General features: G+C 35.2%; 1 protein-coding gene across 1 annotated transcript in view; it reads right to left on the bottom strand.

Annotated features, from left to right (window-relative positions):
* The window catches only part of FAF1 (Fas associated factor 1), a 618,418-nt gene that overhangs the window by 490,505 nt on the left and 104,496 nt on the right, over nucleotides 1-23,417 (bottom strand). Inside the window, exon 2 of the mRNA XM_037827260.1 lies at nucleotides 14,904-14,972. Within this exon, the coding sequence (XP_037683188.1) occupies nucleotides 14,904-14,972 (69 nt within the window). The remainder of the gene's footprint in view (nucleotides 1-14,903; nucleotides 14,973-23,417) is intronic.

The following is a 23,417-nucleotide window of genomic DNA, read 5'->3' as shown; positions in this document are numbered from 1 at the left end:
AAAGTGGATCAAACACCTCAATATAAAAGACAGTACCATAAAACTCCTAGAAGATAACATTGGGAAACATCTTCAAGACCTTGTACTAGGAGGTAGCTTTTTAGACCTTTCACCCAAAGCACAAGCAATGAAAGAAAAAATAGATAAATGGGAAAAACTCAAAATTAAAAGTTTCTGCATCTCAAAAGAATTTGTCAAAAAGGTGAAGAGGCAGCCAACTCATGGGAAAAAATATTTGGAAACCATGTATCTGACAAAAGACTGATATCTTGCCTATATAAAGAAATCCTACAACCCAAAGACCATAGTACAAACAACCCAATTATAAAATGCGCAGAAGATACGCAAAGACATTTCCCTAAGGAGGAAATACAAGTGGCTAAAAAACACATGAAAATGTCCATCTTCACTAGCTATTAGGGAGATGCAAATTAAGACCAGAATGAGATACCATCTCACACCAATTAGAATAGCTGCCATTAAACAAACAAGAAACTACAAATGCTGGAGAGGATGTAGAGAAATTGAAACTCTTATTCATTGCTGGTGGGCCTACTGTATAATGGTACAGCCACTCTGGAGTACAGTCTGGCAGTTCCTTACAAAACTAGCTATCAAGTTACCCTTTGATTCAGCAATTGCACTTCTCGGTATATATCCAGATGATCTGAAAGCAGTGACACAAACAGACATTTGAACACCGATGTTCATGGCAGCATTATTCACAACTGCAAAGAGAAGGAAACAATCCAAATGTCCTTCAACATGGTCTATACAAATTTCCTTCAATATGGTATAGACACACAATGGAATACTATGTGGCAGTAAGAAGGAACAAGGTCATGAAACATATGACAACATGGACGAACCTTGAAGACATAATGCTGAGTGAAACAAGCCAGACACAAAAGGAGAGAGATTGTATGTTGCCACTAATGTGAACTCTGTGAAAAATACAAAATAAATGTTTTATATTGTGGAATGTAGGAGACCTAGAGATAGAAAGCAACTTGCGAAGGGGGAACGATAATCTAATAAGAATAGATAAGCTATTGGGGGTAACCTTAATGTTATGGGAATGCTCAACAATGATTATGGTTTGCAAATTTTCTTGGGTATGGTAGGAGCATGTGGAAGCAATGTAGTTACTTTAGGTTATTTGTTTTTCTTATTCCTTTGTTTTGTTTTGTTTGAAATGCTTTTTAATTTTTTGATAAATAAATATATATGATAAATACCTGTGATTTTTAAAAATGTCAAAATATCAACATGTTGGTGACAAAGTGACATTACATTAGTGCTACATCAGCTATCTACCATACAGCTAGCAATGATTTATTAAAGGTATCATATAATCCTTCTGTTTCCCCAGCTGTATTTATGAATCAAACTGAACACTTATCAATAATGTCCTTCTTTACATCCTTAGCTGGAAGTCACTGAAATCTTTTCAACAATTACTACACATTCCCTTTGAAAGTACAGTCACTTAGTGGGGGGTGGGGGGGCTGTGTGTGCGTCTGTGTTTTGGGTGAAGGGGAAAGGAAACAAGGTAGCAGAAGGTAAGTGTTAAAAGCTTAGCACCACAATAAGGGCTACAAAGCTTCAGAAGCAGCTGTTCCCACTGAGGAAAGAGGCTGTTAGGGAACCGAACATAACAGAAGCATTCGAAGAACAACTCCACTGTTCAGTTTCCTGCAACTGAAATGAATATCAATAAAACACAGTTAATCTTAGCATATCTTGGTATTTTAGGAACCAAGGAACTACATTTACCATTATTTACCATGTAGAGAGATTTTAAGCTTGGCTATGTTTTTGTTTTTTTAAAAGAAATAGAGCAAATATGTGTCTGCAAGAAACGGAATACATGCACAAGAGATGAAGTAGTAGGGAAGCACACTAGAAATACAAAAACTTACTAAAACATCAAATTAAACAAAAATACAGAAACAAACAAAACCCAGAAACAATTAGATTACTAAACAAAAATGAACAAAATGAGAACATGGGAAGGTATAAGTAGGAAACAAACTTTTTATGTGAACATTTTTATTATTTTATTTAAATAAAGACAGTAAAAGTATAACTAAAATCTTTGAAGAAATCTGTATTATGATTAAGTAGCTAATTTTAAAAAACTACCAGCATAACTACAAAAAAATTATAAAAATCTTAATTTTACCATTTTAATTTTTTTTTTCTTTTCCAAGTGCATATGATTTAATTCAGCTAATCTTTGAAACTAGCAGAGGAACCGTAACTCATCACATTTACAGGTGTGCTAAACCACTGGCTTTGCAGTAATATTTCGTTTAACTTCCAGTAACAGAAATAAATTAAATACGATAACAGTTGACATGTTGAAAATAAGTCCATTTTAAAAATCAAGGTAACTTTGTAGGCTTAGCAAGCTTTAAAAAATATCAAGATCACATCAAATCTGAATTGAATCAAACCATTTAAATTTTTATTTTCTTTTAAATGTCCAAGTTATAAATAGCATATACTGCTTCTTTCAGAATTACGATCATTTCCTGCTGGGTAGTTAACACATCACATTTTTATTGTCTTAAAGCCTCCAAACTTTGTCTACCATAGATTTTATAAAGGATATGTTTAGTTCATATAATAAAGTAATTCTAGAACTAGATTATATTTTAAAGGAACAGTGATACAACATGTATAGCAAAACTCAATATAAAAATAAGCAGAGCCAAGTTGCTGCAAGGGAGGAAAATGTCGACTTCAGTTTTGATTTGATAATGTGAACCAATGTGAGTTTAGTAAACAGACAATTTCAAACTTCCAAGAACTTAGGTTTCCCTTTGAAAGACAGAAAACAATTCTTTCACACCCATTTAATTCCACTTTAGTAGCAGTAGTCTTTTTATTGCCCTAAATTTTCTCTTGAAAAGCCAACACTGATAAAAATGTTCAAATAGGTTGGGTTACATAATCATCTTTTTTTTACTGTAGAATGATACCAGAAATAAACAGGAAAAAAAAAAAAGATTTTTCTGAGATACTTGGAAAAAATTGCAAAAGAAGGGATTTAGAGACTTGTGCAAAGTATTTCTCAAAAAAGAAAAAAAAAAACACAACAAGGAGAGATATCTAAATTTCATTAGTGAGACACTGAAACCAGTGCTACTGTCTTCCTTAGGTATCTTGGGTTATCCTCCCTCTTTCCTCAAACTTTATGTTTGCCAGATAAGGAAGATTAATAGCAGTAAAAGTTGGAAGACTGAACAGCAAAAGACTTTCAGCTATCCAAATGATGGAAAAGGAAAACAGACTTGAAAATAAGCTTGTTAATAAAATCAAACAAGCATTTATTAAGCAACTACCATGTGTCAATGAAAAAATTTATAAGAAATAAAATTCTTTTTCTCTAGAATCTTAGCATCTATTTGAAAACAAAGCATAAACGTATTTAGTGTAAAGCACCACTATGTGTCTACAGCAAAAGCTCTTTCAAGTAAATTGGTTGTGAGTGGTAAGAAGAAAAAATCATTCAGAGAAGAACAGCACACTGGGTAAGGAAAATTTAATAAACAAACTTAGCTCGTGATTTTAAAGTTATGAAAATTCTTTATAGTCTGACAAATATGGGTTCAAAATCACATTTTTATCTCTAATCAGCAATGTGAGCTTAGACAGTTAACCTTGTTGGTCCTGTTTTCACAACTATAAAATAAAAATAATACCTACCTACCACTTTTGGGGATTGCTGCGAAGATTAAATGAAATAATGCAGGTTAATCACTTGAGATGATGCCTGGCACAACACAGACCCTCATAAAAGGAGAGAGGACAGAAGCTGGGGTAGTGGTCAGATTAAGAACTAAGGAATTGAAAGTTCTGTAAAATAAATGTCCCTAAAGGGCTAGGAAAGCAAAGAAGATTGGCACAAAGGAGGAAAAACTGATATGATAAAATATTCCTTCACAGCAACTTCTCTTTTATCATAGAAAAAATCTGTGGAAATATAAGCCAGTATCTGATGGCATTTATGAAGGGCAGAATCAATGCTTGGCTGCTTTCTAACTATGACAGAGATTCATTACGTCATTGGTTAGAGTAGTTTTCTCATAAAACTGCAGGTGTTCATAATACTGTATAAAACAGAAAAAAATGGTACATATTCAAGGAACTCTACAGCCACATTCTGAGCAGGGTAGTGGAAGAAGCTATTTTAAGGAATTTTAGGATAATCATTAAGATACATTTCTTCAAAAAATGAAAAGTGGTGGAATGAAAATGCCTCAAAGTACCTCAACGAATCTTAAAATAAAACACAGATTATGTGCATGATAATTTTCCTTGGTTTGTACTGTTGCAGTGTGTATGACATTACCATAAGCTTCTATTAGTACGAAATCAACTTTGAGGGCTAGAAATCCAGTGATGACCCAGAAATATATAAGCTAGTTTGTTTCATTTTTGCTTTAGGTTGGAACATGTAGTTAAAGATAAATACAGCCACTCTGAATAGAGTCTTTCTTCAACAAAACAGCTATGTCAGCACAGGCAGCAAAGGAGAGCAGAAATTGAGTACAAAGTTCAAAAATCATTTCCTAAAAGCAAAGAGTACTTAAAAGGTAGTATGGCTAGGTTAATGTTTATTTTTACTTTATTTCACTTAGCATTAGGTTATCAAGTTAATGTCAAATATCTTTTCCTGGACCTGCCAGAGCTTACTGGAAATTCGAACTTATTAAAGAAGTTTCATACACAGACCTGTGAAATAACCGACATAGCATCTCCTCTTGTCAATATCTATCTTATGAAGTTATTAAAAGGATTAAATAAAACGGGATCTGTACAAGTGCTTCATAGTTTCGAAGTGTTATTAACTCCTTAGCTTATACTACTATTCATAATTGACTGTTTTCCTAGAATCTTAACAGATACTTCATGTGTCAAGGAAGATTGAGAATAATCTAGTCCAAATTCCTTATTGTATATGAGGAAGTTGAGGGGTTCAGAGAGAAGTAACTTGGCCAAGGCCATAGTCAATAAATTAATGACAAGAGATTTGAAATGCCAGGGTTCTTAAAATTTATGGTTAATGCAATGCGTTTCCAAATAGTTACCTAACATTTTGATTTGTCAAATTCAACATAAATCATGCAAATTCCTGTTCTCCACTAGTCAAATTCTTCTATAGTGAAAACAGAAAGTGAGCAGTAGATCAATTCAGAAGCCCAGCTTACAAAATATAATGATCATTAAAGAAGGTAGTCCTTTGGAAGTAAAGTCTAACCCACTGTTAATAATTCCTCTTTATGTACTCACCTTTATGGGTATAATTTGAAAGGATTCATCTTCAAGGAAGAAATCTCAACTGCAAAGGCATTAGCCTTCTCGCAACTTTAAGTGCAGGATGAAGTAAAAAATGACAAAAGTCTGAGGTAATTGAACATAGAGGGAGCACTACAGGGTTCATGTCAAGTGAAAGAGTAGGTGGACACACTTACCAAAAGTATTACAGTACGTTATTTTGTTTATAGTATTTTAGCATACATAACCCAACTTGCAGTTGCACTCAAATAACTAGGGCCAACTGTGGGGCATTTAAAACACAGTGTTTGGAAGCACTGCTTTGTGGACAGCTATCATAATGTGCAAGATTGGAAATAATGTGCAAGTTTGGGGAAATGACTAAATGACTAGAAGTCCTGGGACTGGGCTATTTCTTCACACAGAGTATTTTTAGTGTGCCTAAATCTACAAAATAGCCAAAAATATTTCCAATCATTATTTTCCCAAGAAGTTATCCCCCATGCTTGATTATAATAATAAGGATAAAAGATCACGTTTGACCAATTTTTCTGTACATTTCTCAAAGATAGAGACTATATACAGTTACATTTTTTAAGTCCCTGCTGCAACTAGTAAAAGTCTGAACACACTACAAACACTTGATACTGACAACGAATTTCTGTCCTTGTATTGTGTAAGTTCATTAGAATTGAGTCATGTTCTTTTACACTTTTCTAGCAAAATGTGCACAAAAACATTGGAGAAGATGCCCAAGAGATATGTACTAGAAATTAAAAATATAAATATGTCCAAGGTTAAAAACTTAAATTATGCAAACTGCTATAACGCCTGTAAAATGCAGGGCAGTAATAATAATGTTATATATAGAAGCACAAAATATAACATACTAGTAAAATGTAGAGGACACCAAATAAAAAGCTCAGTAATCCTAATGAAAAATTTGAACTACTAGTGATGATTCAAAATATTTCAATTTCATTTTAAAAACTCATAACATAAACATGAGTGCTCAGGAGTGACCTCATCAGCATGGCAACATAAGACACCCCCTAGAAAAAGTTTCCTCTCAGAAACAATAAAAGATCAAATCCCACTAGCTTGGAACTCTGCAGGACGACAGAGACTAGAGAAGGGCTCCATAAACACTGAAGCAAAGGGGGGAAAAAAACAGTAGGAGATCTGCAACCCAGACCTGCCAATCCAGACCCTTCCCCTACACTCAGTCCCAGGGACCTCTTGCCATGAATTCACACCAGAACCCCTCACTGCAGCAAGTTAGAGCCCCGTACATATCCAGGCACGGGAAAACAAGTTTGCAGAGACCCAAGGCAGAACAAAAGTGGTCAAAAAATGAGTACAGACAAAAGGGCCACCAGGAAATAAAAGAGACCATGGCACAACTGTTAGCAAGAAGAAGTGCACACACCCAACACTTCTTATGATTGCTGGACCATCTACACACACAAAAAAAGACTCTAACAGGGAAGCAACCAGAGGCAGAAAAGCCTCAGGGAAATAAAAAGGAGTAAATGGAACATCTGTAAAGCAGGACAGGTCACAGAACCTAAAAGTGTAATGAAAAGGTAGCACTGAGTGAGTGACAGAAGTTAAACAAATCATAGGAGCTGAGAGGAAAATTCTGCACAAAGACAAACAGAATAGACCAGGATACCCAGAGAATAAATAGAGGAAAGCAAACTTTCTCAAGGAGATGAAATAATTGCAACGAAAAAAGCATCTTAAACGTTGTACTGCATGTGCAGGGCAAGATTCAGGTGCCTTGGACATGCAGTTTAGAAAAATTAAACAGTTAGACACAGACTACTCTAAAGGTTCAGTATAATGTGGACCAAGCATCAAAGAAGAGCCTTAACACACAGCAAATCTTCAAAAAAAAAAAAAAAAAAAATCCCTAGGCAAGAAGGAGAAACTGACCTTTAGAGTAAGTACATCAAAACAATCAGATGCCCAGACATCAGCAAAAAAATTACAAGCCATACTAAGAAACAGGAAAATATGGATCAGTCACAGGAACACATTAAAACTTCAGAGGAGGAAAATATGGATGAGTCACGGGAACACATTAAAACTTCAGAGGAGAAACATACAACAACAATGTGTCAACAACTTTTGAATTAACGATCAAATATGCTAAATCAATTCAAGGAAATGAAGCAAAATATGGGTAGAAATAACTAATGGAGGATATAAAGCTAAAGGATATATAGAAGATGATGTGTGAGCAAAATGAAGACTTTGAAAGTTTAAAAAGAAACAAAATATAATGCAAGCTATGGATTGTACACTTCGGATGAACTGTATGGTGTATGAATATATCTCAATAAAACTGCTTTAAAAAAGATATATAACAGAAATAATGGAAGTGAAAGGCTCAAAAATGGAGATTAAAATTACACTAGAGGCACAGAACACTAGATTTGAACAGGCAAAAGGAAGAATCAGTGAACTAGAAGACAGGACAATGAAAATCATACACTCATAAGAACAGATAGAGAAAAGAATATAAAAATGGAGCAGTGTCATAGGGACTTGAGTAAAAGCATTAGGCATACAAACATGCATCATAGTTGTCCCCAAAGGAGAAGGGAAGGTTAAAGGGGAAGAAAGAATTGAGGAAATAATGGTCGAAATTTTCCCAACTCAAGAAAGATATAACATCATGTCCAAGAAGGGCAATGTACTTCAAACAGAATAAATATTCCAAGACACATAATAATCAGAATGCAAAATGCTACAAACAAAGAGAACATTTGAAAGCAGCAAGAGAAAAGCAATCCATCACAGACAAGGGATCCTCAATAAGACTAAGGCCCGATTTCTCATCAGAAACCTTAAAGGTGAGAAGGCAATGGTAGGATATATTTAAGGTACTGAGAGAGAAAAACTGCAAGCCAAAAATTCTTTATCTGGCAAAACTGTCTTTCCAAAATGACAGAAATTTTAAAATATTCACAGATAAACAGAAACTGAGAGAGCTCATTAGCAAAAGACCTGCCCTAAAAGAACTGCTAAAGGGAGTCCTTCAGATTGAAAGGAAAAGACAGGTCACACTGGCTTGAAGTAGTGCAAAAAAATCAAGATCTTCAATAACAGTAACTAAATGGGTAAATGTAAAACCCAAGGCACTGTATTCTCAATATACAACTCTACTCTTTAATTTCTAAAAGAGTCAGAATGCAACTGGACAAGAAAAAAGCGTATTTCCTGATAATGGACATGAACTATAAAAAAGTAAAGTGGGACAAAAACAACATAAAGATGAGAAACAGAGGGATACAGAAATAGAGAACATGTATGCTATTGAAATTAAGTTGGTAACTTTTGAAATTACTAGTTATTTAATTAGGTTGTGTAATATAAACCTCTGTGTAACCACAAAGAAAATGTATAAAAAATATACAGTACCAAACATGAGACAGGGTTTGGTCACATACATCACAAAAGATCAACTACACACAAAAGGAAGCAGCAATAAAGAAGAAGAAAGACAAAATTAAGATAGATAACATATAAAAACCAAAGGACAAAATGGCTGAAGTAATTACTGCCTTTTCAGTACTAAAACTGAATGTCAATGGATAAAACTGCCAAACAAAAGGCACAGATTGGAAGAATGGATAAAAAAAAAAAAAGCACAATCCAACTATGTTATTCATAAGAGACTCACCTTAGACCTAAAAACACAAATAGATTGTAAATGAAAGGATGGAAAAATTTTATCCATGCAAATACTAAGCCAAAGAGAGCAGAGGTAGCTATACTAATATCAGAAAAAACAGACTAGGTCACAAGCTGTTTCAAGAGACAAAGAAGGACACTATATATTAATAAAAGGAATCCACAAGAAGAAATAACAATCTTAAATATTTATGTACCTAACCACAACACACCAAAATACATGAGGCAAACACTGGCAAAACTGAAAGGAAAAACTGATGTATCAGCAATAATCCTGGGAAGTCTCAATGCACCAATCTCATCAATGTACAGAACATCTAGACAGAAATTCAATATGGAAACAGAGAAATTGAATAATATGACAAATGAACTACACCTAACAGACATATACAGAACATTGCAACCCCAAACTGCAGGATACACATTCTTCTCAAATGCATGTGGATCACTGTCCAGGACAGACCACATCTGGGTCACAAAACAAGTCTCAAAAAATATAAAAGAGACTGAAATTATACAACCCATCTTCTCTGACCATAATAGAATGAAGCTGGAAATCAGTAACAGGTAGAGAACTGGAAAATCCGCAAATATATGGAAGTTAAATAACACACTCACAATCAATGGGTCAAAGAAGCTATCACAAGGGAAATCAGTAAATACTTTGAGACAGATCAAAATGAGAACACAACATTTCAAAGATTATGGGATGCAGTGAAGGCAATGATGAGCAGGAAATTTATACCCCTAAATGCTTATATTAAAAAAGAAGAAAGAGCTAAAATCAAAGACATTACTGCACACTTGGAGGAACTAGAACAGCAGCAAACTAAATGCAAAGAAAGCAGAAGTAAAGAAATAACAAAGATTAGAGCAGAAATAAAATGAAATAGTTTTTTAAAATAGCGTTAAAAAAAAAGTTGGCTTCTTGAAAACATGAGTAAAATTGACAAACCCTTAGCTAGACTGATAAAGAAAAAAAGAGAAGCAAATAAAATCAGAAATGAGACAAAGGCATTACTACTGACACCACAGAAATAAGAAGACTCGTAAGAGGATACTATGAATAACTTTATGCCAACAAATTAGACAACCTAGATGAAATGGACAAATTCCTAGAAACACATTAACAACCTACACTGACTCTGAAAAAAATAGAACATCTCAACAGACCAATTCCAAGTAAAGAGATTGAACCAGTCATTAAAAACCTCCCAAGAAAGAAAAGGTCAGTACCAGAGGGCTTCACAGGTGAAGTTCACCAAACACTACAAGAGAATTAATACCATACTGCTCAAACTATTCCATAAAACTGAAGAGGAGGGAACACTACCTCATACATTTTACGAGGCCAACATCACCCTAATACCAAAGATACTAAAAGAAAAGAAAATTACAAACCAATTTCACTTACGAATATAGATGCAAAAATCCTCAACAAAATACTATTTGAATCAGACATCACATTAAAAGAATGATACACCATGATCACATGGGATTTATCCTAGGTATGGTACATTCAACATAAAAAAAAATCAATTAATATAATAACCCACATGTGATGGTTTAGAGGCTTTATGGACCCCAAAAGATGATGCTCTTAAAGCTAACCATTGCTGCAGGTACAAACCTATTGTGGGTGGGAAACTTTTGACTAGGTTATTTAGTGGAGGCTTGCCCCAGGTGGGTCTTAATCATCTTACTGAAGTCCTTTATAAGAGAACAAAATTCAGAGAAAGAGAGAGAGAAAGACACAGAAGCTGAGAAAGCCCAGGGAGCCAAAAGTTGAAAGCAACAAAACCCGAAAGAGAAGGAAGAGACCAGCAGACACCACATGTGCCTTGCCATGTGACAGAGAAGTCCATGGTCGCTGGTGGCCTGTCTTCAGGAAGAAGGTATCTTGATGCCTAAATTTGGACATTTGCATGGCCTCAGAACTATAAGCTTATGAAGTAATAAGTGTTCATTGTGAAAGTCAACCCATTTTATGGTATATACATTTCAGCAGTTTTAGCAAACTAAAACACCACATTAACAAAATAAAGGGTAAAAAACACATGATAGGCTCTACTGATGCAGAAAAGACATTTAACAAAAATCCAGCATCACTTGTTGATAAAAGCACTTAGAAAAATAGGAATAAAAGGAAACTTCCCCAACATGATAAAAGGCATATATGAAAAACTCACTGCTAACATCATATTCAATGGTCAAAGACTGAAAACTTTCCCTCTAAGATCAGGAACAAGACAAGCATGCCCACTGTCAGCAGTTCAGTACAGGAAGTTCTAGCCAGAGCAATTAGGCAAGAAAAAGAAATAAAAGGCATCCAAATCAGAAAGGAGGAAGTAAAACTTTTCACTATTTGCAGAGAACATGATCCCATATATAGAAAGTCCCAAAAAATCTGCAACAAAGCTATTAGATCTAATAAATGAATTCATCAAAGTGACAGGGTAAAAGACCAACATGCAAAATTCAGTAGTGTTTCTACATACTAGTAATGAGCAATCTGAGGAGCAAATCAAGAAACAAAAATCTATTTAGAATAGCAACTAAAAGAAGGAAATATCTAGGAATAAATTTAACTAAGGATGTAAAGGACTTGTACACAGTCAACTACAAAACTCTGCTAAAAGAAATCAAAGAAGACCTATATAAAAAGGACATTTTATGCTCAAGAACTAGAAGACTAAATATTTTTAGGATGTCAATTCTACCCAAAGCAATTTACAGATTCAATGCAATCCAATCAAAATTTGAACAACCTTTTTGAAGAAATGGAAAAGCTAATCATCAAATTATATGGAAGGGTTAAGAGGCCCTGAATAGCTAAAGCCATCTTGAAAAAGAAGAATGAAGTTGGAGGACTCACACTTCCCTATCTTAAAACTTATTAAAAAGCCACAGCAATCAAAATAGCTTGGTATTGGCATGAAAACAGACATATAGACCAACGGAATCAAAATGAGAGCTCAGAAATCAATCCTCACATTTATGGCCAACTGGTTTTTGACAAGGGGCAAAGACCACTCAATTGGGAAAGAACAGTCCCTTCAACAAATGGTGCTGGAAAAACTGGATCTCCATTTGAAAAAAAAATAAAGAAAAGAACCCCTACACCTCACAGTGTATAAAAAAGTCAACTCAAAATGAATCAAAGACTTAAATACAAGATCTAGAACTATCAAATTCCTAGAAGAAAATGTAGGGAAACATCTTCAGGACCTTGTCTTAGGCAATGGTTTCTCACACTTTACACCTAAAGCAAAAGCAACAAAAGAAAAAATAGATAAATGGGACCTCATCAAATTAAAAACTTTTGTGCCTCAAAAGACTCTATCATAAAAGTAAAATGACAACCTACATCATGGGAGAAAATATTTAGAAACCACAAATCCAATAAAGGTGTAATATCCATAACATACAAAGAAATCCTTCAACCTAACAAAAAGACAGAACTCAAGCAAAAAGTAGGCAAAAGACATGAACAGACATCTTTCCCAAAGAAGATATATTATTGGTCAGAAAGCACATAAAAAGATACTCAACATCCTAGCCATCATAGAAATGCAAATCAAAACCACAATGTTATATAATTTCACACCCATTAGAATGGCTGCTATTGAAAAAGTTGAAAAATAACAAGTATTGGAGAAGATGCAGAGAAACAGGAACACTCATTTATTGCTTGTGGCAATGTAAAATGGTGCAGCCATTGGCAGTTCCTCAGAAAGCTAAATATAGAACTACAATATGGCCTAGCAATCCCAGTAATAGGTTTATACTCAATAGAATTGAAGATCTGAATGCAGGGACATGAATAGACACTTGCACACCGATATTCATAGCAGCATTATTCACAATTGCCAAAAAATGGAAGCAACCTAACTGTCCATCAACCAATGAATGGATCAACAAAATGTGGTATATACATACAATGGAATATTATTCAGACATAAAAAGGAATGAAGACCTGATACATGAGACAACATGTATGAGCCTTGAAGACATCACATTGAGTGAAATAAGTCAGACACAAAGGGGACAAATATTGTATGATCTCACTGATTGGAAACAATTACAATAAGCAAACTCATCGAGTCAGAATCTAGACCGTAAGTTACCAGGAGAATGGAAAGTTAAGGTTTAAAATGTACAAAGTGCTATTTAGAATGATGGAAATGTTTAGGTAATGGAGTCTAGTGACAGTGGCACAACATTGTGAATGCAGTTAGCACTGAAATATATATCTGAATATAATTAAAAGGGGAAATGTTAGAGTGTATCTATGGTAACAGAAAAAAAAATTTTTAAATACATGGAACTCAATACACAAACACGTGGATTTTAATTAATAGTATAATAATAAGAATGTGCTATCATCAATTGTAACAAATTTTCCACACCAATGCAAGGTGTTGGAGGTGGGGTGGTAAATGGGAATCCTGTATTTTCTGTATGATTGTTCCGTAAACCTATTACTTCTCTAATTAAAAAATTAAAAAATGTAATGGACAACATAGATTTCAAAAAAAAAAACCTAAAAACATATACAGTGCAAACAATTTGAATCAGAAATTCAAAGTTTAAGAATTTCTTCTAGGAAAATAACAGGTTAAGTATACAAGGATTTATGTATAAGAATATTCTCCACAGTAATATTTACAATAGAAAAGCACTGCAAAAGCCCTAAAACCCTAAAACATAGGACTGATTGGTAAAATTATTATGATGTAACCAAACATTAAATAGGACTGATTGGTAAAATTATTATGATGTAACCAAACATTAAATACTATGCAACCATTAAAAAGAATGATCAACAGCCATATTTATTTAGACAGAAAGTCTTTCATGCTATGTGTTAAGTGAATGATACACATTTCAAAATGGTTTACAGAGAGCGATGTCATTTGAATAAAAAAAATTTGTTTAACACAAAATTACAGAAAACACCCTGGAATAATAAACCCAGAAATGTGAAACCATTATTATCTCCAGGTGATGGAATTAAGGTGATATTATTATTTTCTTCTTTGTAAATTTCCATATATTCTCATTTCTTTACAATGAGCATTATTACTCTTATATTCCAAAAATAGGCTTTTTACACTGAATAGAAAAATTAACAGTAGAAAATCTATACAAATTACAAGTCCATGTAATACATGCATATACACTTACATTATCTAATCTCAGTTCTATAAATATACATCTTAAATTTTAAAAATTAGCACTCCTTCCATGCAATTCAGATTTTCTGCAGCATTTCAAAGACACTTGAGGAATACCTATGTAATCTTAACACAACCAATACTGCTCCAATACTGTTGTACAATTCTGTTTTTGCAATAGTTGAGTACTTAGCACTGTGCTATGCCTTGCCTTTTGAGTTTCTGCCAACAAAATTTAAAAAAAAAAGAAAAAATAACTAAACCACTTCTATAATGAACTGTCCAGAGTTCATAAGGAAAACCACAGCACAATACCACTTCTTTAACAGCTTTAGAAAGGAGTAACGATCAATGACGGCCTCAGGAAGTGAGAGGGCCTCAGGAAGTGAGAGGGAAATGTTTAGGTAACATCAAATAGAGTTACTCAAATAAGCCTGACTTTTCTCTGCTTCTACTTGTCTCCACACCACAATATTATAAGGGAAGATAATCTTAATACATAATAAGAGAACAACTTTGAAAATTATTTGACTTATCAAAATATTCATAATGATTTAGTAATTTAATACTGAACTAAATGTGAACTTTATATTAAAGATATGACATTTTATACATTCAGATTAGACTTACAGATGGGTTACAGTGTTCTGGCCCACCTATAAGGAATGTTAAAGACATTCAAGAATTCATAAAATTTGATTACTGGCCAGATGTTTATGAAAAAGAATAAGTACTTACCACTAAGTCCCAATTATTTTGTTCAAGCAATGTAATAGCTTCATCAATGTTTTCAATGCCAGTGCATGCCTGGAAACAAAGTAAATGAGCATTTTAGATATAATGTGGGGAGTGAAAAGGCTAATTAGTCTTGAAAACGTAAGTTGCATAATGTGTAATTTAAGTTTGAACATGTATATGAATAAAGCCAACACAACCTAATTTGATTCTCCCAACAGCTCTCTGAGTAAGTCAATGGATATCTAACTCTTCCAGAGGACACAGAATTCAGAGAATCTGACTGATTTGTCCAAGATAATGAAACAAGTAAGCAGATAAATTGAAACTTAAGACCAAGTCTTTTGTCTCAATTCCAAGCTTGTTTCACTACATTTGAATCTTATACCAGAAAGTTCTCTTTCTTCTTTAGGATTATAAATGTAGCAAAGAAAACAACCCTTTTTTCACTCTCAATTTTTATACTATTCAGTTCTTATCCGATGGTAATCAAGACCCAGTGATAGGCTAATGTGGCACAAGTGTACTTTCTGTCTGTCTTACCTGAACAACAAATACCAAAATGCAGATCTCCGCATATATCAAGAAAATTACCATGAGAAACTATAAAACCACAGCAACCACATATCCCAGAATTTCTAGGTTAACTCTGATTATTTTTCATGTCAATAAAAGTGAAGGATTCTACTAAATATGACAATTTTCCTATGTTTAAAGACTTTCATGTAAAAATATATTGATATATGTGATGGTTTGAAGCCATATGTACCCCAGAAAAACATGTACTTAAATTTAATCCATTCCTGGTCTGTGAACCCACTGTGAGTAGGACCTTTTGATAGATTACTTCAGTTAAGGTGTGGCCCACCTCAATCAGCATGGGGCTTAATCACATTACTGATGCCCTATATTAACAGAGTGAAACACAGTCAGACAGACAGAAAGTCACAGGAAGCAGGAAACTGGATGTCAGTGCAAACTGGAAGAGACAGGAGAGACCAGGAGACGATGCCGCGTGCCTCAGCATGTGACAAGCTATGGACCAAGGACTGTCAGCAGCCAGCCCTAGAATGCCACAGGAAGAAAGCATCACCTTGATGACACCTTGATATAGACTTTGTCCTGGGCTCAAAGTGAGAGCAAATAAATTCCCATTGTTTAAGCCAACACATTTCATGGTATTTGAGCAGTCTGGGAAATTAAAGCAATAAATAATTGCATTTATTTATTCACTAAGGAAAGTAGATGGAAGAGGGGCACTTAAGAAAATGTGGACCTACTCCTATGGAAATATAATAAACTGTCAGCCCTCATTTTAAAGGAAATCATGCAGCAATAGCCAAGGTAAAAATGTTTAAGGTATATGACTGACTGAACAAACCTAGACCAATAGTCAAAATATGTAGGGTCTGCCATTAAATAGTTACCTGGCCTTGAAAATCACTACATTTTTCTGAACTTCAGTTTCCTTATTTGCAAAATTAATACAAAACTGTCTCTCTAAAACTATGCTACTATGAAAACAAAAGAAAAAACAATAATCTTGCATTGAATTGACTGCTTCAATTCAGTGATGAAGCTGCAAAATGAACTGAAGTTTCCCAGCCATCAGCAAGAAATAAGATCCTACTAGATTCCCTCCCAAATCCTGGCTTGTCAATCCTTTAACGCAACAACAGATCACCACAATATTTAAAATTAGATATAGCATACTGATTATGAGAAGACGGCCAAGTAGGAAGCTCCAAGATTCAGTCTTTCCAAGAGAACAACTATTAAACAGGCAGGAAATGTTTGAAACAATTATTTTGAAACTCAGTGTTCTACAATAGAACACTATACCAAATTGTGGGAAGAGTGAGAGGAAGAGGCTGGTAAATTATAGTAAAGACTAGTAAACTGCTCTAGAGACGGCAGCTACCAGCACATATACCCCACTCCTGCAGCAGGCCACCATAGGGTCCAGCCTCTAGCTAACGTGTTGGTGACAAAAAGGGACATAAAAATTCTCTTCCCAAGATAAGAGGTGGGCATGGCCGATGGCTAATTACAGCTTTTGATCAATGAGGAGATTTCACAGGGCCCACTCTGAGGGTGGCCATTGTTCCACCCAGCCCTGAACAACGATGGCTGGGAGATTTAAAGATACTATGCTTTCTCAGAGCTGCATTTGCTGGGAAGGTCAAGAAAGTTCAGCTTTGGAGATCTTTGGAAGAAGCTCCTGTCACCCTTTCTGGTCACCTTCCCAGAGCAGTGTGGAGATGGTCTGTGCCTCTTTCTGTGTGCCCCTGGCCTTGTTGCAGCTGAGAAAGACTGACTTGGGAAATTCCTCTCCAGCCTGCCACACCTCCCAGAATGTGCCCTCCAGGGGAAGCAGTCTGAGACAACAAAAGGGGTATAAGAAACTGTTAAGGCAGATTGCCTGCAGCAAAGGACTGCTAGTCTCACCACACTGGAAAGGGAGGTCTGTCTCCTGGGAACTAGGCAGGCCATTCAAACCCCTGTAAACAGGGGAACTCAAACACAATGAACAAGCACAAATCCATAACAAGACACAGGCCCAGAAATGACAGGGAGGATCTTGCACTTTGCATTAATCTTGGGCAAACCTTCCAGAAAGGAGCACTGAAAATATCTTTCTTATCACCAGCTGATTACAAAATCCAGAAATGGACATTTCAGGGAGTTAGTAATAACTAGTATTAGTTAGAAATTAATTAGTAATAATCCCACCTTTCATTTCTGATTTTATTTATTTGCAGCTTCTCCCTTTCTGTCTTTGTCAGTCTAGCTAAGAGTTTGCTGATTTTATTGATCTTGTCAAAGAAACAACTTTTGGTTTTATTGATACTTTTCTATTGTTTTTTCAGTCCCCATTTCATTAATTTCTGCTCTAATCTTTGTTATTTCTTTCCTTCTGCTTGCTTTTGGATTCGTTTGCTATTCTTTCTCCAGTTGTTCAGTTAAGTTATCGGTTTTAGCTTCTTTCTTCTTTTCTTGTAGGCATTTAGGGCTATAAATTTCCCTCTCAACCTGCCTTCACTACATCACGTAAGTTTTGATAGGCTATGTTCTTGTTTTCGTTCATTTTAAGACATTTACTGATTTCTCTTGCAATTTCTTCTTTGACCAACTGATTGCTTAAGAGCATGTTGTTTAACCTCCATATATTTGTGTGTTTTTTTGGTTTACCATTTGCTATTGATTCTAGAAAGTTTCATTTCATTATGGCCAGAGAAAATGCATTGTATCATTTCAATCTTTTTAAATTTATTAAGACCTGTTTTGGGCCCCAGCATATGGCCTATCTTGGAGAATTTTCCAATAGTACTGAGAAGAGTGTATATCCTGCTGTTTGGGGCTGCAATGTTCTATTGTTTGTTAGGTCTAGTTCATTTATCATATTATTTAGGTTTTCTTTTTCTTTGTTGATCCTCTGTTTAGAAAAGCCCAGGATCAGATGGCTTCATAGGCAAACTTTACCAAGCATTCCAAGAAGAATTATCACCAATACTTTCAAAATCTACCAAAAAATTGAAGAACAGGGAACATGACCTATCTCATTCTATGAAGCCAACTTTACCCTAATACCAAAGCCAGATAAAGACACTACAAGGAGAGAAAACTTCAGACCAATATCTCTAATGAGCACAGATGCAAAAATCCTCAAGAAAATACTTGCAAATCGAATTCAACAGCATATCAAAAGAATTATACACCATGAACAAGTGGGTTTTATTCCAGCTATACAAGAGTGGTTCAACACAAGAAAATCAATTAATGTAATACACCACATTAACAAATCAAAAAAGAAAAACCACATGATCATCTTGATTGATGCAGAAAGGCACTTCACAAAATTCAGCATCTTTTCATGATAAAAACATTTCAAAAAGCAGGAATTGAAGGAAACTTCCTCAACATGATAAAAGGCAAATATGAAAGACCCATAGCTAACATCATACTCAATGCCAAAGACCGAAAACTTTCCCTCTTAGATCTGAAACAAGACAAGGATGCCCAGGTCTATGGTCAATTGATTCTGACAAGGCTTCCAAGCCCACTCAACTGGGACAGAACAGTCTCTTCAATAAATTGTGTTCGGAGAACTGGATATCCAAAAACCAAAAGAATGGAAGAGGATCCCTATCTCACACCCTATACAAAAATTAACTCTAAATGGATCAAAGACCTAAATATAAGCACCAGTACCATAAAACTCCCAAAAGAAAAAATAGGGAGACACCTTCAAGATCTAGTGATAGAAGTAGTATCGTAAGACTTAACCCCAAAGCACTAGCAACAACAACAACAAAAAAGAATGGATAAATGGGAACTCCTCAAAATCAAAACTTCAGTGCTTCAAAGGACTTTGTTGAAAAGTCAACTGACTCAATGGGAGAAAATATTTAGAAACCACATATCTGATAAGGGTTTGATATCCAGAATAGAATATAAAGAAATCCTACAACTCAACAATAAAAAGACAAAGGACCCCATTAAAAACTGGGCAAAAGACATGAATAGACATTTTTCCGAAGAGGAAATACAGATAGCTAAAAAGCACATGAAAAGATGTTCAGCTTCACTACCTATTATGAAAATGCAAATCAAAACTATGAAATATCATCTCACAACTCTCAGAATGGCTACTATTAAACAAACAGGAAACTAAAAGTGTTGGAAAGGATGTGGGTTAGGAACATTTATTCACTGCTGATGGAAATGTAAAATGGAACAGCAGCTGTGGAGGCTGGTTTGGCAGTTCCTCAGGAAGCTAAGTACAGAGTTGGCTTATAATCCAGCAATCCCACTACTCGGGATATACCCAGAAGATCTGAGAACAGGATGTGAACAGACATCAGCACACCAATGTTCATGGTGGCATTATTCGCAATTGCTCAAAGACAAAAACAACCCTAGTGTCCATCAACAGATTAATGGATAAACAAAATGTGGTATATACATACAATGGAATATTATTCCACAGTAAGAAGGAATGAAGTCCTAAAGTACCCGACAACATGAATGAACTCTGAGGACATTATCTTAAGTGAAATAAGCCAGACACAAAAGGACAAATATTGTATGATCTCACTGATATGATCTAAATATAATATGTAAACTCATAGACATAGAATATAGGTTACAAGGATATAGAATGAAGCTAAAGAATGGGGAGCAGATGCTTAATATGTGCAGAATGTTTAACCAGGTTGAACTTGAAAGTTTGAAAATGAACAGAGGTGTTGGTAGCACATTATTCTGAGAATAATAAGCAGTGCTGAACAGTATGTGAATATGGTAGAAAGCAGACATTTAGAGTCATCAGAAGGAAAGTTGGAGGTTAAAACATGGGAATGTTTAACAGTGAGTTTTATGGTAGACAATGTCCCTGATTAATTGTGCAAATATTAAAAAGTTCATTCATGAACCAGAACAAAATTATGACACTATATAAGGAGTTAATAGTAAATAATAAAGGGATATATAGGGAAAATGTACCTATTGCAAATTAGAGACTATAGTTAACAGTAATATGTTAATACTCTTTCATCAACAGTAACAAATGTACTACACCAAAACTATGGGTCAACAGTAGGGTGGGATAAGGAGTATGAGAGGACTTGGGTTTCCTTTTAATTTTTATTTCTTCTATGGAGTAATGAAAATATACTAAATCAATCATGGAGGTGTACACACAACTATGTGATAATACTGTGAGCCAGTGATTGTACACTTCAGGTGGTTTGTATGGCATATGAATATATCTCATTATAACTGCATTAAAAAAAAATTAAAACAGCTATCAGATACCATCAAGCATACCAATATACGCATTATAGGAGTCCCAGAAGGAGATGAAAGAGAGAAAGGGGCAGAAGGAATATTCAATGAAATAATGACATGGAACTTCCCAAACTTAAAAGACATGAATGAATGAATGAATGAACAAACATTCTGCACATATTAAAAGACATGTATATGCACATCCAAGAAGCCCAGAGAACACCAAAAAGGACAAACATGAAGAAAACTATGCCTCATCATATACTGATTGCACTACTGAATGCAAAGGACAAGGACAAGATTTCTGAAAGCTGCAAGAGAAAAGCTCCGTGTTACGTACAAGCCTGTCTCAATTAGATTGAGTGCCAATTTCTCATCAGAAAACATGGAGGCAAAAAGTCTGTGGGTTGAAATACCTAAAGTGCTGAGACAAAACAAGTGGCAGCCAAGAATTTTATATCTGGAGAGACTTGCTTTCAAAACTGAGGGAGGGATTAAAATATTCTCAGATAAACAAAAGCTTACAGTTTATCACCACCAGGCCTATCCCACAAGCAGAGCTAAAGGGAATTCTTCAGGCTGAAAGGAAAACACACTAGACAGTGATTCAAAGCAGTATAAAGAACAAAGACCCCCCCCAGCAAAAATCATTTGGGTAATTATAAATATATTACTGTACTGTATTGTTTGGTATGTAACTCCACTTTTAACTTCCTGAAACACAACTGCATAAATAGTAATGATAAATTTATGAATTTGAACATACAATGTACAAAGACATACTTGGGAATAAGTAAAAAAAAAAAAAAAAAAGTTTATGTGTATGCGATTGAAGCCATGTTGGTATGAAATCAAATATGATTGTTATATATTTAGGATATTAAATTTTATCCACATGGTAACCACAAGGAAAATATGTGAAAAATATATCCAGCTAGAAATGAGAAGGCATTCAATATGGTACAACATAAAAAATCAAATAAATATAAAAGTAGGCATTAATAGAAGAATGGTGGAACAGTAAATGTACAAGACAAAGAATAAATAGCAAAATGGCAGAAGAAACTCCTACCTTATCAGTGATGACATTAAATACAAATGGATTAAACTCTCCAGTCAAAAGCAGAGATTGGCAGAATGGATAAAAAAAGCACAACCCAACTATGTGATGCCTATGAGAGACTCACCTTAAATTCAAAGACACAAGTAGGTTGAAAGTTTAAGAATGGAAAAAAAATGTACAATGCAGTAGTGACATCATCAACATGGCAAGATAATATATCCCCTGAATATAAGTCCCCAGAGACTCAAAGAATAAAAAGACAAATCCCCCTTGCTTAGAACTCTGGAGGATGGAACAGACTGGAGAAGGACTCCACAAACACTGAATTGAAGTAAAAGAAAAATATCAGGTAGGAAGTTTCCATCGCAGACAGATGGTCCTCTCTCACTCCCCTTCACTCAGTCCCACAGAGCTTGGAAGTTGCTTAAGAGGCAGCAGCCTAGATCCATCCCATCTCCCAACAGAGACACAGATGATAAAGCCACTCAAATAGTGAGACAGAACCCCATGCATATCCAGACACAGGGACCCAAGTCCACAGTGGCCCAGGATGGAACACAAGCAGCTTTGGAGTACTGCATAAAAAGGAGCCTCCAGGAGAAAAAGAAAAATAATAAGAGAGGGAAACCACTACAGAACAATGGCTGGCAAGAGGTGTACTCTATCAATCCAGTTTCTGATAGCTCGATCACCCAAATGCAAAACGGACTTTCTGGAGTGACCCACCTTTCTGGAATGACCCTGTCTGGCTCCCCAGGGTGGGTACCACAACAGAGAAGAAATCAGAAGCAAAAAAGCCTCACAGGGGGTTAATCTCAAGTGCTATAAGAAAGGTAGATCCCAAAATTGAAAAATATTAGGAAAATGGGAAATTGACTGAGGCAGAGAATTTATGCAAACATAGGAGCTGGGGAGAAAATTCTGTACGAAAACAGAACAGATCAACATTCCCAGAGAAGGAACAGGGGAAAGGAAGCTTTCTCCTTGAGGTGAAACAAAAAGCACAAACTTAAAAAGTGTACTGTATTTCCAGGTCAAGAATCAGATGAAGAAGAGCTGAGAAATTCTGATCAGTCAGGTCTAGAATAAGCTAGACCAAGCATCAAAGAAGAGCCTTAACACAAAGCCAAGCAAAAATAAAACCCCAGACAAGAAGATTCACAGTTAATTCATCAAGATAATCAGATATGCGGTGATCCACAGGAGGCTAAGTATAGGGTTGCCAGGTGATCCTGCAACCCTGTTATTAAACAAAGACTTGGAAGAACTCAAAGTAGGGATATGAATAGACATTTGCACACTAGTGTTTATGGCAGCACTATTCAAGATTTGCAATGGATGCAGGTGTTCTAAGGTACACTGACTGATTAACAGAAGAGCGAATTGTGGGGTATACATACAATGAGCGGCAGCAGGAAGGAATGAAATCATGTGGCATGCAACTAGCTGAGCAAACACCAAGTATATTAGATTGAGTGAAATAAGCCAGAAACAAAAGGACAAATAACGTATGGTGTGCTGGTTTGGATACATTATGTTCCGCCAAAAGACATATTCTTTAACGCAATCTTGTGGAGAAGGCATGTTAGTGCCTTGGAATCCTTTGATTGTTTCCATGGAGATGTGACACAATCAACTGTGGGTGAACCATTTGATTAAATTAT

This window comes from Choloepus didactylus, chromosome 2, assembly GCF_015220235.1.
Source record: "Choloepus didactylus isolate mChoDid1 chromosome 2, mChoDid1.pri, whole genome shotgun sequence".
In the NCBI taxonomy this organism is placed as follows: domain Eukaryota; kingdom Metazoa; phylum Chordata; class Mammalia; order Pilosa; family Megalonychidae; genus Choloepus; species Choloepus didactylus.
Note: the sequence above shows the minus strand (reverse complement) of the source record. Positions and strands in the feature narration are given on the sequence as shown.